The sequence below is a fragment of the Apteryx mantelli genome, chromosome Z (genome assembly GCF_036417845.1).
Source record: "Apteryx mantelli isolate bAptMan1 chromosome Z, bAptMan1.hap1, whole genome shotgun sequence".
Classification (NCBI taxonomy): domain Eukaryota; kingdom Metazoa; phylum Chordata; class Aves; order Apterygiformes; family Apterygidae; genus Apteryx; species Apteryx mantelli.
Window position 1 is genome coordinate 65,411,887 of NC_090020.1, and position 16,095 is coordinate 65,427,981.

Genomic DNA, 16,095 nt, shown 5'->3' on the forward strand with positions numbered 1-16,095 from the left:
AGAATTTACATTACTTGGACAACCACATACCTGACAGTTTCCCCCCTTAAGATTTTTCATTTTTATTTAAAAATAAATCTGCTATAGTCATCAGTGGATTGTATTTATAACTATATTTTAAAGTCATGTCTTTTTAAAACATTTCTTTAAGAGGATTTCTTATTTCATTAAAATTCAATCTTGGGTTCAAAAGTTTGTAACTAGATACCTTGTTCTTGTCAGAATTCACATTCTGGATGAATTCTTGCATAATTATGTTATATTTAATAATATAATATATTTTAAAAGAGCTTAATGACTTACTGCTTTTGAAGCATACCTCATTGTAGAGACATGCTGTTGGGGGGTCTACCTGTAGCAGTTTAAGAAGTTACTGCTTCTCCCATAAAGATTTTTGCCACTCAACTGGAAAGCTGTAATGGCATATTGCCCCTGTTCTGCTCTGGCTTATTTGCTTAGTCAAATTGTTGGTAGTGGCTCCTTTTGCTGGTAGTGGCTCTTACAAACTAATGCTGTAGGAAGCAGTGATCACCTTGTAAGGCTAATTTTATATCAGATAGTGTGGTTTAAGTGTATTTTTGTTGGCAAATGTATCTTAGAAAGTGGAAGCAGACGCTGTCTCCTTTTGGAATATATAATGTACATCTATTAGAACTAGAATTATATCCAAGTCACAGAATTGGAGAACTTGTCAAGACAGGATTGTGATTATTATCATATTCAAAGGTATAGACTACTACCAAGTGAAAACACATTACAAGATAATAATTACTAATTTCAGCTCAAAAAACTTTGTCTCAGAAGCTTTGCAATAAACCTACAAATGGGATTCCTCCTCAGATTGAGCTGCTAGGAGAGTCTGGTTAGAGGACGGACTAGTAGTGCACACTCAGGAGAGTGTAAACAGGGGTGAAGAGACAGGAAGGAAACTTGGTTGCTTGCACTGGAGCTGGAAGTTGAGAATTTAAGCTTGTACAAAATGCTAATTTTAAAGCAAAAATGTAACGTGTTGCTAATACATCTTCAGGAGCATAAATTTTGCTTGTATGTCTAGACTGTGTTTTTCAGACAAAAATATATAATTTTATAAGTGTGCTATTTCACAGGTAGGTTTTGCAAAGTTCCTGCAGGACATTAAGCTCAGCATGCATTGAGATACTGATAACAGATTTTTTTTTTTTTTTTTAAGTGCCTGGTGTCTCTTTTTAGAAATGGAGACAAAATCTTAGTTTTAGTTGAAATGGTAGTGAACTGCTTGCTAGGCAGTTAAATTTGCATGATCTCACAAATTGGAATGATAAGCCTTGCTTATAAGACTTTACACATAGATAACAAAACATTAGATAAATTTGAATGTTTACGAGAAATACTTCACCATGTGGATAACTTTATTTGCTACATTTTCTGTAATATTAAATAAAAATAAACATTCTGATTCTTAAAAGGAAATATTATAAAACTAGACCAATCTGTCCACTAGGTGTCCATACTTCCAAGCAGGAGTGATAATGTATGATGAAGCTTCAACATACCTGCAATATTTGTGACTACAGCAAATACTACTTAATATTTTGCTTTACTCAGTGTTTTTTTTAATTACATTCATGTTTTTAGGTTTCATATGTTGACTCCAAGTGCAGTCTTGCTATTCCTTTCAGCCTGTTTTACATATTTATTTAGCTTTTACCTTTCAAGCAACATATACAAATATTTTTTTTTCTGTAAGCTTCGCAGTTCTTATTTTCAATTGTGTGTCATGTCTGCATGTCTAGTTTTGCAAAAAATAATGGGAATGGGTTTGCATTGAGGCAAGGTGAAACTACAGTTTGTCCTGTTCTGAGCTACACAGGTAACATTTTACAATTTTGTTATTCTTGTTGTTCATATTTTTCTTTTTCTTTTTCTTTTTCTTTTTTTTTTTTTTTAAGGGTTCTGAGTTTGGAATTAAATAAAGACAGGGATGTGGAAAGAATACATGGGAGTGCTATTAACACCCTTGATATCGAGCCTGTTGAAGGAAGATAGTAAGTATATACCTTAGTTTGGTAAGCATATTATATGAGTGCTTCATTGTGTTTTGGTATTATGGAATTATTTTCTTGTTGAATATGAACCTTCAATTATTTTGAGCAGACTGAGATCATAAGTATTGTAACTTGTGTACTTTATTTACACTTTCAGCATGTTATCAGGCGGGTCAGATGGTGTTATTGTACTTTATGACCTTGAAAACTTCAGCAGAAAGCCATGCTACACATGTAAAGCAATTTGCTCCGTAGGAAGGTATGTACTCAAAACAAAAATTCCAGAAAACGTTCGTAGTGATATCTGTTGTGTGACTTGCATTAAATTCACAAATAAATGTGCTTTTTTTTTTTTTTTCAAGAAAAAAGACTGCTCTAAGTAGTGCCAGAAATCTTTGAGAAAAGCTGGCATTATGCATTATATATTTTGGCATATAGAGAAAAGCAAGAAACATTGTGAGAGTTCTTGTGATTTATTAAGTAGTGGGAGTAAATTGTTTTTTTTCCTTCTTTTATTTTTGTCTAATCTAGCAGTTATACTTTATGTACTGTGACAATTTGCTGTTGTTGTTTGAACAGATCTTTTCACCCTGTCAGTTCAAAAAGTTAAAATGGTAGGTATTAGTTGTGCTCATTAGGAAAGTAAAGTAGAGAGGTTTGTGTTACTGAATCACAGAATAGTTGAGGTTGGAAGGGGCCTCTGGAGATCATCTGGTCCAATCCCCCTGCACAAGCAGGGTCACCTAGAGCAGGTGACCCAGGATCATGTCCAGTCAGGTTTTGAATATCTCCGAGGATGGAGACTCCACAACCTCTCTCATCTTCCAATGTTCAACCACCCTCACAGTAAAGAAATGTTTTCCTATGTTCAAATGGAATTTCCTGTGTTTCAGTTTGTGGTCCTTGCCTCTCGTCCTGTCACTGGACACCACTCAGAGAAATCTAGCCCATCCTCTTTACACCCTTTGCTGTGTATATCTTTACACCCTTTTCTTTGTTTGTGTAGACCCAACAAAAAGCCAGAATTATGACTCCAATCTCTTCTTTTAACACTAGAAAATAAAATTATCCTTCTCCATGTCACAGTTCCTCATCTTTCAGTTTTCCTGTTATTTCTTGTTCAAATTTTCTGACTTCATGCCAGTAAAGATAAGAAAATCATTCTGTGACTGTTGTATAAATATTCCTGCTTACATTTCCAATAAACATATAATTATTATGTATGTTTTGGAATAATTGTATGTCTAGGCAAAGGAAAATGACTATGCATAACTCTGTTCGCCTGACTGGAAAACATCTAACATAGATTCAGTTGCTGATTTTGTTCCCTCCTTCCCTGTCTTCAGCTTCACAAGTAGCTATTTTAGGGACACTAGATGTTATCTATGCATAAGTAATTAAAGCAGAACTTCTTAAGAACGTGTCTGAGTGAGGACAGATGTATTACAGGCAAAAATGGAACATATTTTTTGAAGACTGGGTGCTACCATACTGTTTATATAATCTCTATGAGACTCAAAGCCTTTATAAATTTGTCAGACTTCCTGCAGGCAGTAAAAATTTGTCCATTATGGGCATTCAGTCTTCTAGCGAAAGTTGTTTATCCTTGTGTTTAGATAGTATGGCTATCTAGTAAGTTAGGACTTTATCTGAGGCTCGTAATAAGATGCATCCTGCATTTTAAAAGGCTAGTAGCTACATTTTCCCCTTATTTTTTCCTAGTCCTCAAATTAATTGAGGTCTAAGAGCTTCATGACTAAGATCGACAAGAGCAGAAAAGATTTGTAACAGTTACGAGGCCTAAATTGTGTCCTGCACTGTAAGAAAGAAAAAGGATAATAGAGCATGCATCGATGTTCCTACCCTACAAATGGGTAAGAACAGAATCTACTGCAAGTAAGCTGCATTTGGTAAGTGTTGATGGCTGGAACTGCTTCAACAAAATAAATTAAAATTGTAATTAAGAATAAGTAATAGCTATACATCACTGAACCTCAGAACCAGAAACAAATTTCTGAAACACATACAGCAAACTGAAGAAATAAAAACTTGCAAATCTATACTAAAATGATGTCATCATTTACTTTTCAGCTATGGCAGTGGAAATATTCCATACTTGAAAATTCTGCTTATGAGCACCTGAACATGATGTTGATAGATAGTTGGCAGTTTCTTAAGGTGTTAATTCAAGTAGATGCATCTTTTCTTTCTAATCCTTTGGATATGGGCTTAAATTGTAGTTGTAAAATCTAATTTTGTGTGGCACAATATTCCATATGATAGAAAATACCTCTCATTGCTCAAAGTAGATGGTTACTGAACTACTTAGTGGGTTTTTGCCTCAAATTATTTTTTTCCAAGTATTCATTTAGTTTCTTAGTATGTTTTGTATATTTACTCTAGCTAATTCATCTTTAGATATTGGGATATTATTCATGCAGACATCATGACATCATAAATCAATGTTTAGTTACCAGGAAGAAATACTTCCCATGTGACTATCGGGCTGTTATCTTTTAAAGCACGTGATAATGGTATGTTCCACAGGTTTGCCTGTGTCCCAGGTTTGCAGGATACAAGGCAAATCTCATCTGGAAGCTGCATAAGTAAAAAGGGAAGTTACCTTTTTAGAGGCCTTTTGAGGCTATTTCTGAATAGATCTGAACTGAGCCAGCTGAGGTTCCAGTAGTTCAGAATGTTAGAGAGGAGCTAGTTCCTGATGGTAAACCGTAATATACCCAGTGTTTCTCATCTGGGATAAAGTAATTCCTGTAGAAATACAGCTGTCTATTGGAGAACATGTTCCCCCTCCCATGGAAGGCTTTTGCTGCAATCTACAGCAAATGCAATCTTTGACTTTTTGCTGATGCTACCTTAATAATTTGTCTAGCAATTATTTCATGTGGATGTCACAAAGGGTACCAACACCTCTGTCTTGAAGAAAAGCTTACAATGTACAAACATTTGGGAAGTTAAATGGCTTGATACATTTTCTTGTAGATATCAGGTGTCATTTGCAATTGCTTAGAATAGCTGAAACTTGCCTGAAGACTGGAAGAAAGCCAATGTCACCCCAGTCTTCAAAAAGGGCAAGAAGGAGGACCCAGGGAACTACAGGCCAGTCAGCCTCACCTCCATCCCTGGAAAGGTGATGGAGCAGCTCGTCCTGGAGGCCATTCCAAGCATGTGGAGGACAAGAAGGTGATCAGGAGTAGTCAGCATGGCTTCACCAAGGGGAAATCATGCTTAACCAATCTGATAGCCTTCTATGACGGAATGACTGGCTGGGTAGATGAGGGGAGAGCAGTGGATGTTGTCTACCTTGACTTCAGCAAGGCTTTTGACACTGTCTCCCATAGCATCCTCAGAGACAAGCTCAGGAAGTGCGGGCTAGATGAGTGGACAGGGAGGTGGATTGAGAACTGGCTGAATGGCAGAGCTCAGAGGGTTGTGATCAGCAGCACAGAGTTTAGTTGGCGGCCTGTAGCTAGCGGTGTCCCCCAGGGGTCAGTCCTGGGTCCAATCTTGTTCAACTTCTTCATCAGTGACCTGGATGAAGGGACAGAGTGTGCCCTCAGCAAGTTTGCTGATGATACAAAACTGGGAGGAGTGGCTGATACACCAGAGGGCTGTGCTGCCATTCAGAGAGACCTGGACAGGCTGGAGAGGTGGGCGGAGAGGAACCTCATGAAGTTCAACAAAGGCGAGTGCAGGGTCCTGCACCTAGGGAGGAATAACCCCATGCACCAGGACAGGCTGGGCGCTGACCTGCTGGAAAGCAGCTCTGTGGAGAAGGACCTGGGAGTGCTGGTGGACACCAAGTTAAGCATGAGGCAGCAATGTGTCCTTGTGGCCAAGAAGGCCAATGGTATCCTGGGCTGCATCAGGAAGAGTGTTGCCAGCAGGTCGAGGGAGGTGATTCTCCCCCTCTACTCAGCCCTGCTGAGGCCCCATCTGGAGTACTGCGTCCAGTTCTGGGCTCCCCAGTACAAGAGGGATGTGGCACTACTGGAGCAAGTCCAGCGAAGGGCCACAAAGATGATTAGGGGACTGGAGCATCTGTCTTATGAGGAAAGGCTGAGAGAGCTGGGCCTGTTTAGCCTGGAGAAGAGAAGACTGAGAGGAGATCTTATCAATGCGTACAAGTATCTGAAGGGAGGGTGTCGAGAGGATGGGACCAGACTCTTTTCAGTGGTGCCAAGCGACAGGACGCGAGGCAACGGGCACAAACTGAAACACAGACACTTCCATCTGAACATGAGGAAAAACTTTTTCACTGTGAGGGTGACAGAGCACTGGAACAGGTTGCCCTGAGAGGTTGTGGAGTCTCCTTCTCTGGAGATATTCAAAATGCGCCTGGATGCAATCCTGTGCAATGTGCTCTAGGTGACCCTGCTTGAGCAGGGGGGTTGGACTAGATGATCTCCAGAGGTCCCTTCCAACCTCAGCGATTCTGTGATTCTGTGACCAGCTTCTAGATAATATGTAGCTGATGCTTGTGTGGAAGGCCATCTTCCCTATTTCAAGCCTGTCCAAGATGAATGGCAGCAACCTTACCATCTATAGAATTAATTCTTTGGTATCTTTGGTAGAAAAGGCTGGGATATCCTGAGCAGTGGGGAAGAATACTGCATATAGAATAGATTGGGAATAGCACAGAGCCCTGAGGCATGGAGACAAGCTGAATGGCACACGGCCACTACTAAGCCTGGCCAGACTAAAGGTGATTCCTGCATAGCTACTGAAGTGTTTTTGAATTCATCCCTCAGTCCTCTGGTTATGGTTACTTAATAGCTTTGGTGCAATGCTGAACACAGTCCAGGGTTGTGCACTTGCATTTATTGCACCAGGATAATGAGTTCCATGAATTTAGATCTTTCCGCTCAGTGCATACAAATGGTTCTGCAGAAATCAGTTCAGACCAAGTCAGGCTTGATTTCCAGATACTGAAGATTTTTAGCTTGGCCCACCATAGCACAGGTGAGTTTTAGCACTGTGGCAAGGTAACAGGCCGTTCTAGGGCATGACTTAGAAATAATCAATGCAGGAGTTATTAATCTAAGCTCAATAGTTGCTCAATAGTTCTTGCTTAGTACAGTCAATGCTGGCTTCAGGCTGACTCTGTTTAAAGATATTCGGATATCTTCTGTGCTTTCTAGTAACCCAAGCAAACAGGAAGGTTTATTAGCTTAGGTGTTGTGCCAGATATGTATATGTGTGTGTATGTATTTCTATATACACATATATACACCATGTATGTATTTATATGTATGTATATGTGTGTATACACACACACAAACTACACACACATGCGTGCACACACACACCCCTGTATACAAAATCTTTTTCATTTACACAATGATACCTGCAACAATAATCACTTTGGAGGCCAGGATACTTACTTGAGAGACCAATGCAAAGATAAGAGCTGAAGTGAAGAAATCCTATGGGCCCTTCACTAGCTCCAAATAGAGCCAATTCAACTATTTTTGCATGCTACTTCTGAATCTGGGAGCATGGTATTGGAACACTAGGGCTGAATCGACATGGAGCCAGCTCAGACATGAGGGACTTAACAGGTATGTGGGGCTGCCTGTGCTGTTCAGAGCCTGGCTGATAGAATCATATCCTTCTTGAGCTGGCAAAATTGGCTCTGGTGTGCCTTCTTCCCAGCACTGTTGATATATTATTAATTAGATTTAATTACTACATACAGTGGGATTGAAAGTTATTGTTATCAAGATAATTTTTCTTCTTCTTTCACTTGTGAATGTGAAAATAATTAACTCTTGATAACTCATTCCAGTGCTATCTGGTGACTTCAGTATAACTGAATATCAAATAACTGTTATAGCTGTAGTTATTAGCTAATGTTAAATCATAATCAGTAACATGTAATTCTTCAAGTTATGTGTATGAACATATTTTTCAGTGGATCCAATTATAAGTCAGTGGGTCTCAACAAACTTAAGTGGTTTGTAGTGTTAGGCCCTAACTTGATCTTTAAACATCAAAGTTCAAGTTTTTCAAGAGATTAGTATCTTTTGTGCCTCAGACTGTCTTAAATTGAAATATGCTACAGATACCATATTTTGAAAAGGTAAATGATCTGCACTTTCTTGAAATGAGGGCTCTTTAAAGTAATTTACATTGGTCAAATATTGAGGCACCAAAATCAGTCGTTCCTCTTGAAAGCTTAGATACAATTTTCTAAAATGTTTAAACTACATTTTCAACTTGTGTCACTGAGTTTCAAGACAATTAACTGCTGACTCTAATCAACTGGAATCTTTTACTTAATTATAGGAGCCATCCTGATGTACATAGATTCAGCGTAGAGACAGTCCAGTGGTATCCTCATGACACTGGCATGTTTACATCCAGCTCATTTGATAAAACATTGAAAATATGGGATACAAATACTTTACAAGTAAGTAAGAATTTTTACGACTTCCACATCTCTTTCCGTATCATTCATTCTGCGTCTGCTGTTCACTCAGAGCTCGACAGGAGCAAGCATGTGGAAGGATGAGAAATAACTGGTTGTTAGAACTGCGGCCACAGCAGCACGGCGGTGTGCTTCTGGCATTCTCACTTACCTTAATGTGTGTTTTTCTGGTTCTGAAGACCTGAATGCCGAAACTGTATGAGATCTTGGAACCCTCAGGACTGTTCCTTTTTGCTTAGGCCACAAACGGGAGTATGTGCAGCTGATTTTATGCTATGTAAGTTTTTCCACCAAGGACTGATCTGCAGCTGTAGTTCATTTTCTGGGGTTGCTGAGTGCCTCACAAAAAATAGTAAATATTTAGTTTATTTGTATAGCAATAGGAGTGTACAGCAATAAGAGTGTACGGCAGGGCTGGTTATTTTTAGTAAGCAAGGCATAAGTATTGCTTTTGAAAGGCTGACCTTGGCATTTAGAAATAAAAAGGTTAAAGAGAAATGGAGTGTCTTATATTTAAAAACAGTAGTCATGTAGGTTTGGAAAAGACCTCCTGGGTCATTACGTCCAGAATTCTGCTGTTGTAAGCACTATGTCATATATCCCCTTTAAAAAATTTGGATGAGGATGAGAGAAACCACTACAGAAATGCTAACCAATGTAACTGTGACTTTAAGTTCACATATTCTGTTGGCTTTAGTCTGTTGCTGACTCGTTTAGTCCTAACATCTAACTGTTGAACTACGAATTCTGGACTGTCATCCTAGGGACACAACAGAGAATTCATTTTGATCACTTATGAGATGTGAAGCTATATTTGCAGTCACTAAACTTTCTCTTAAGCGCAAAGTTCTGTTCATTTTCCAGGTGGCTCTGTGAGCATGACTTACACAACAGTGTTTACGTGAAGGCTATTAATTGACTTTCACTCTGCCACGACACAGTGTATTTGAAAACATAGACAACTTAAACCTAAGTTGATTTTTCTATTCAATATTTTAGAATGAAACAACAAAAAGAAGAGTACTTGAAAGTCATTGCCCTAGCTATAAAAGCCAGTATTGTATTTTTTTTAATTTTTAACATTGGCAAGGGAGCTAATTATTGCTTGTATTTTCATATTTATTTCTTTGAGGAATGAAGGGTAGTGTATGATATTTGTGAACTGACAAGGGGCTCCTAAATTTAGTCTAAGTTGTTCTTTCCTGATGACTTCTTTCTCCATACTGTTTGTAACCTTCCTGTTTTCTATTTTTTCTTGCTTCCTTTTTTAACTTGTGATAAACCTTAAATGACTTCCATTTATGCTTTTGATCAACCAACTTTCTTGAACTTTCTTCTGGGTCACCTTCCAGATCTGGTATAGTTGTCTAGTGTTGCAAGCAGACTTATTTACTTTGTAATGTTTGCATGATTGGTTTACTAAGTAGGCACATTATTATTACTATGTAAACAGTAATATTTATATTAGTCTTATTTGCAGCTGTAACTTGAAAAATGCTTAATAAAAAGGATTTACATTCTTATAGCATATGTGTACTCTGATTAAATTAATCTTTTTATTATCAGCCTGCAGAAGTGTTTCATTTTGAGGGAACAGTCTATAGCCATCATATGTCTCCAGTTGCTACCAAACATTGTTTAATAGCAGGTATGTATGTGTTTTTGAGAAATTTCCTATGTATTTTGGGGCTGTAGTAAAAAGTAAGTACTATTCAGAAATTCTTCCCTCCCGTCTTGCATCTTACAAAGACTGAAATTATGTAAGAATTAGGTCATTGTTAAATATTTTCGGTTGGATTGATGATGTTTAGGATGAGAATCTTGCATTTGTTCTTCTGCAATAATGTGTTATTCAATTCACCTTCCAGATTAAAATTCCTAGGTATAACAAGTTTACCCTCAGTAACATAAGTTAGCATTTGAAGGTTACTAGATTTGAACATAATAAGTTGTATATATGGGTATGTATGTGTGTTATGTATTACTTACAAGTATGCTATTTAACTATGTTTAGCCAAAGATTATTTGAGAAGAGATCATGTTTTTAATTCTTAAGTTTCATAGGTAGTGTTTTGTTTGCCCTCAGTTTCTATATTTTGTTTGAAATATCTTAAATTCACTTACACTTAAAAATGTAAATCTATTAATAAAATGCATTGCAGCAGCAACCTATATAGTACTCTGACTAAATGAACTGTTATGCAGCTAGTATTTTTTCTTCTATTTCTTTGTCACTGCTAGGATTTTGTTGTTCTTCTTTCAACTGCTGGGGTTTTTTTAGCTGTCTTTGTTTTTCTTGTTACAGTTGGTACCAAAAGCCCCAAAGTACAGCTCTGTGACTTGAAGTCTGGATCCTGTTCTCACATTCTCCAGGGTACTTTAGTCTGAAACATAAATGTTAAACAATAACTACTTTGAGTAAACCAGGCCCTATAAAGAAACACTGTATACAATGTATTCTTTGTAAGTAACATGACTTTGTAAGTAACATTTTGTACCAGTTGTGAAAATTACACAGTGGTAAAGGTTCTTTTGGATGTTATTCTGGTGGTAATGAATTGGAGAATACAAATATTAATTAATGAACAGCTATTATAGATGTTTGGGTGTTTTCATGATAAACCCTGATCAAATCGATGGTCATTAATGTTTGTTAAATGATTAAGCATTGGCATTGTTTTTGTGATCATGTAAATTCAATATGGGTGCTGCTTTTTTTAAAAAAAATCTTTACTATTTTTAACAAAATATCCTGTAAAGGTGCTTGCATGATTTTAAGAGGTTTCTGCATAAAGAATAAGATACTATTCACTATGGAAGGGTGGTATCTAATGCTTTGCATTTATCTTATTTGGGAAGCTGTAGGGTTTTATTGTTTTGTAATCACAGAATATTTAGGGTTGAGCAGGGACCTTTGGAGATCATTTGGTCCCTGCCCCCCCCCCGCCCCCCCCACGCAAGCAGGGTCAGCTATAGCAGGTTGCCCAGGACTGTCCAGTCAGTTTCTGAAAATCTCCAAAAATGGAGACCACAACCTCTCCAGGCAACCCGCTCCTGTGATCAATCACTCTCACAGTAAAGAAGTGTTTTCTCATGTTCAGCTGGAATTTCCTGTGTTTCAGTTTGTGCCCATTGCCTCTTGACCTGTCACTGGGCACCACTCAGAAGTGTCTGGCCCCATCCTCTTTACACCCTCCCATGATATTTATATTTATGGATATTTATAAACATTGATAAGATCCCCCCTAAGCTTTCTCTTCTGCAGGCTAAACAAACCCAGCTCTCTCAGCCTCCCCTCATATGATAACGCTCCTGTCCTTTAGCTGTCTTTACAGACACAACACTGCAGATGATGTGGTCTCACCAGGGCAGAGTAGAGGGGAAGGATTACCTGCCTTGACATACTGGCAATGCTCTTCCTAATGCAGCCTAGGATACTGTTGGCCCTCTTTGCCATGAGGTCACATTGCTGGCCCGTGTTCACCTTTGTGTCCACCAGCATCCCCAGGCCCTTCTCTGCAAAGCTGCTCTCCAGCTGGTTGTCCCCCAACCTGTACTAGTCTGGGGGGTTATTCCTCCCCAGGTGCAGGACTTTGCATTTCCCTCTGTTGAACTTCATGAGGTTCCTCTCTACCCATCTCTCCAGCCTGTCGAGGTCCCTCTGAATGGCAGTGCAGCCCTCTGGTGCACCAGCCCCTCCTCCCAGTTTTGTGTCATCGGCAAACTTGCTGAGGGTGCCCTCTGCCCCTTCATCCAGGTCACTGATGAATAAGTTGAACAATATTGGACCCAGTATTGACCCCTGGAGGACACTGCTGGCTACAGGCCTCCAACTAGACTTTGTGCCACTGATCAGAACCTTCTGAGCCTGGAAGTTCAGAGTTTTCACTCCACCTCACTGTCCATTCACATAGCCTGTACTTCATCAATTTGTCTACGAGAATAGAAAGGCCTTTGACACTGTTTCTCATAACAAAGTCTATTACTTTTTACATTTAGTGTGAATTTGCCTTTAAGGCCGTTTTGCTAATGTTTAATAAAGGTCATTGGGTGGGGGGGAAGGAGGTGAGTATATACATGATCAAGTGAAGGCAGTGACAAGATAAATCTGCTCATACTTCAAATAAGCAGGGCAAGAGCTAGATCTGATCTAGAAACTATAGAGAAGTGTTAGCTCAGACAAAGCAACATGCAAATACATCTCTGTTTCTTTTGTGGTCAGCTTGTCTAAAAGCAGCCTAGGTGCTTGTGTGTGATGCAGAGCTTGAGCTAGCAAGTCAGCCTGAACTGAATTAGCTCTACACAAACCAGGATGGGTGTCTCACTGATCTGTTTCTAGAATTGAGAGCACTGGAGAGTGCAGACACACCAGAAAAAAAATATATATATATAGTTCTTCAGAGAATCAGTTTGGGTTCAGTAGGGCTTCTTAATTTTGAGTCAGAGTTAGTGCTTTCCAGGCACAGGCTGATCGTGTCTGTGTCTTTATGCACAGCACAGTGCAGTTAGCTGAAGTGTAATATCACAGGAACAGATGGAGGCAGTTCATGTCCTTCACTAAACATGATCTAATCATTCTTTACAGAACTTGAAGCACTCAATAGTGGGTTGCAAATAGATGTGAATATTTTCACATGGTCTACTCTGACTACTGAAATGGAGCTAAGTTCATGCTGGTCTGCAGTTTACTCAATGGAGCCAAATAAATGTGCCTGCACTCTGCCTTCCAAGTGTATCCTGTAGTACCTGTATTACGGAGATTTTTCCATTATCCTGGGCATCCCAGCCCTTTGATTAACTCAGGTAATGGAAAACTATCTGTTTAATAGAAGATGTACCAGAAGCAAGATGGTCCCTGTTGCTCTAAACTACATAGTAAAAAAAAGTATTTGTATGACTTAGTTTATTTTTCAGCAATGTGTTTTTATTATGGCAATGTGTTTTTATTATTATGTGAACCATGGTTGCAATCCTTGTATTTTGGTCAGCTTACACTTCCTATTGTCTATATTTGTTTAACAGTTTTGGAACTTTTTTCCAATTTTTAAAATGTATTTATATTACTTGCCACTAAGCAGCACTGGGGATGATACTGCTTAGAAGTCAAAACAGACATTTAACTTAATGTCTTGATATTTGGGGCATAATAAGGGGAAAAACAAATACCCTGAATTAAGGACAAGAATATATGAGGATCAGCTGAGTAAGGTTTTAATCTTAAGTACATAAAGTAAACATACTTTTTATTAAACATTTTGAAATGATTTGAAGAAAAACATATGCTAAATTTCTTGTGCATACGAGAATACCAGTGCTAATTCAAAATTTAATAACAATGTTTAAAGTAATCTCAGTAGCTGTGCCTGTGCTGTTCTGTGTTTTGCACAACTAAAACCAGTAAAAGTTACATAATAGTATATTGTATTGCTTTCAGCTCACTGCAATCCCACTCAAGCAAGAGGAAGAAAGGAAAATAGTCTCTAGTCCAAAATAAATTTATATTACGATGTAGGCAATTCAGATTATTGTTTTGGATTGGTGGGTCCTATAGAATTGAGGTTTTTTGGGGGGGGGGGTGGTAGTTATTTGCATAAAGAGGTACATATAATTATTTTCATAGAAAATAATGTAAGTTTTTTCATACCATTTTTAGGTCACAGGCAAGAAGTGCTGGCAGTGTCTTGGTCCCCACGTCATGAATATATTTTGGCAACAGCAAGGTAAAGATGTTTCTATAATGTTATAAGCAATAATATCTGATGGGAAAATTTTAGATATTAGTTATGCATGTTTTTTAAAACTCAATTGAACTTTGAAAATCAATCTTCATTATGTACTTAGCCTATTTACAGTTTTGCAGATCTTTAATAGAAAAACTAGGCCTGAAGAGCTATCCAAGTGATACTTATTTTGTAGGAAGATTGTAAACAGAATTTCGAAATAGTAATTGCATTTAAAGGTGTGGGCAAATGATACAACACTGTAGAGATACTTACTTCTTCTTACTGCTTATTAGTGTGCATATTGCTAATCTGTTCTTAAAACAAAGTAAAACATATTTAGCTCAGAGTACCATCCTGGTTTATGGTGCTCAGTTCTGTCAAAGGGTGCACAGGTAGCTTAGCTGATGAGTAATAACTTTCCAAGCTGCAGCAATTCAGTTATTTGCAATTGTATGTTGATACACTTAGGCTCTTTTTTTTTATTACAGCCATTTTCAGTTAAAAGATCCTTTTGGTTTTGCTATAGATTTCACAAATGTTACCTTTTGGGTATAATGTGAAATTTCTCTTCTCCATTTCTTGGTTGGCATGTAGAGAAATGGCTATTTAATTAGTTGAGAGTGAAATCTGAATAATAAGTTGCTATCAGAGTTGCGTATGCTTGGCTTGTGGTGCCGTGATTCTGGAAGATTCAACATAGCTGTGGAATTTTCTAACAGGTTTTTTTTTTGTTGTTGGTTTGCTTTGTTTCATTGTTTTAACAAATGAAAAATTATGTTTCTTTATTTTTCCATCACAGAAATAGTGGCAAGCTTTGTTCTTTATTGAAATATTGATTTGTTAAAGTCTCCCAAAACATTTTGCCTTGAGGTTGTGTAACTTTAAACTACATCTACTTATGTTGTCATGTTGCCTTGTGGTAGCTACATGCTGAATGTGTGCCTTCATGGCTTTTGGACTGTTTTGTCAAATAATACAACACGATCTTTTCACAGATCAAGACAAGTATGGAGTAGAATTGGCATCACTGAGGTACTGCCAAGATAGTGAGGAGATATTGACTAGTACTGCTGAAAAGAGAAAGACACTGAACTTACCCCGTATCAGGAGTTTTTTCCAAGACCATTGTATGCTTGCTTGTGATCACTTATGAGGAGGAAGAATATACCTTTGATTTTTATGTGGCTTATGTATGAAACATGTAATCTGAAATTTCTCTAAATGATGTTAGACACTTAGAAAGTTTCAACAGGAGATTGGAATAGCCAGAGAAGAGACTTATTTTCTGGGTGTTTTTCATGCTTTTCAGTTTCAGGTGCTAGAAAAGCTTATAAGCTCTTTCCTGCTCATTGGAACTGGCTTGAAAAGGTTAGCAATAGAAAGTGCATTGTCAAAGATGAAACGGTAATTTTTTTTAATAAGGAAGCCTTTTGTATGCCTTTGTTAAGAATGTTTCAGTGAATTACCTGCAGTTTGTTGCTCATTTTATAAGCAGCCAACACCTCAACAAATATATCTTGTTTATAGTCTTAGAATATTTGTTTGTGGCTAAGTGACATGTTTTCAGCATATTCAGCTGGAATGCCACTTGGAAGGTAACAATCAGTCTGTAGTGGAGAGGAGCATAGAAGAAAATTTTAGTCATTGGCTTTGCCAGATAAAGAACAGATATGACATAATCTTATAAACAGTTGCTGTGGTTTTGGTCAGTTCGTATTTTAAGTTAGGACTGTATCTTCCAACTATTAATACACTGATCTAACTTAATGCACAGGAAAAAAACGTATAGTTAAAAGACCGCTTATCTAAGAAGCATTTTGATAGGGTATATTTTCCAGCTGTAGATCAAAGCAAAGCAGTTGTTTTTGTTTAGCTGGGGTAAAAAGTGATTTCCTCCCCA

At 37.9% G+C, this 16,095-nt stretch overlaps 1 protein-coding gene across 7 annotated transcripts in view; it reads left to right on the forward strand.

Annotated features, from left to right (window-relative positions):
- Window positions 1-16,095, forward strand: part of ERCC8 (ERCC excision repair 8, CSA ubiquitin ligase complex subunit) — a 55,837-nt gene that overhangs the window by 896 nt on the left and 38,846 nt on the right. For 6 of the 7 annotated variants that reach the window (XR_010886919.1, XM_067315885.1, XM_067315886.1 and 3 more), the window contains exons 2-7: window positions 1,929-2,024; window positions 2,182-2,283; window positions 8,331-8,454; window positions 10,039-10,120; window positions 10,778-10,846; window positions 14,126-14,192. Coding sequence is in view for 6 of the 7 variants with exons in the window: in XM_067315885.1 (XP_067171986.1) it covers window positions 1,929-2,024; window positions 2,182-2,283; window positions 8,331-8,454; window positions 10,039-10,120; window positions 10,778-10,846; window positions 14,126-14,192 (540 nt within the window). In the remaining variant the exon portion in view is untranslated. Of the gene's footprint in view, window positions 1-1,928; window positions 2,025-2,181; window positions 2,284-7,369; window positions 7,604-8,330; window positions 8,455-10,038; window positions 10,121-10,777; window positions 10,847-14,125; window positions 14,193-16,095 lie in introns of those variants that run through there. The other variant, XM_067315891.1, reaches the window with a different exon arrangement.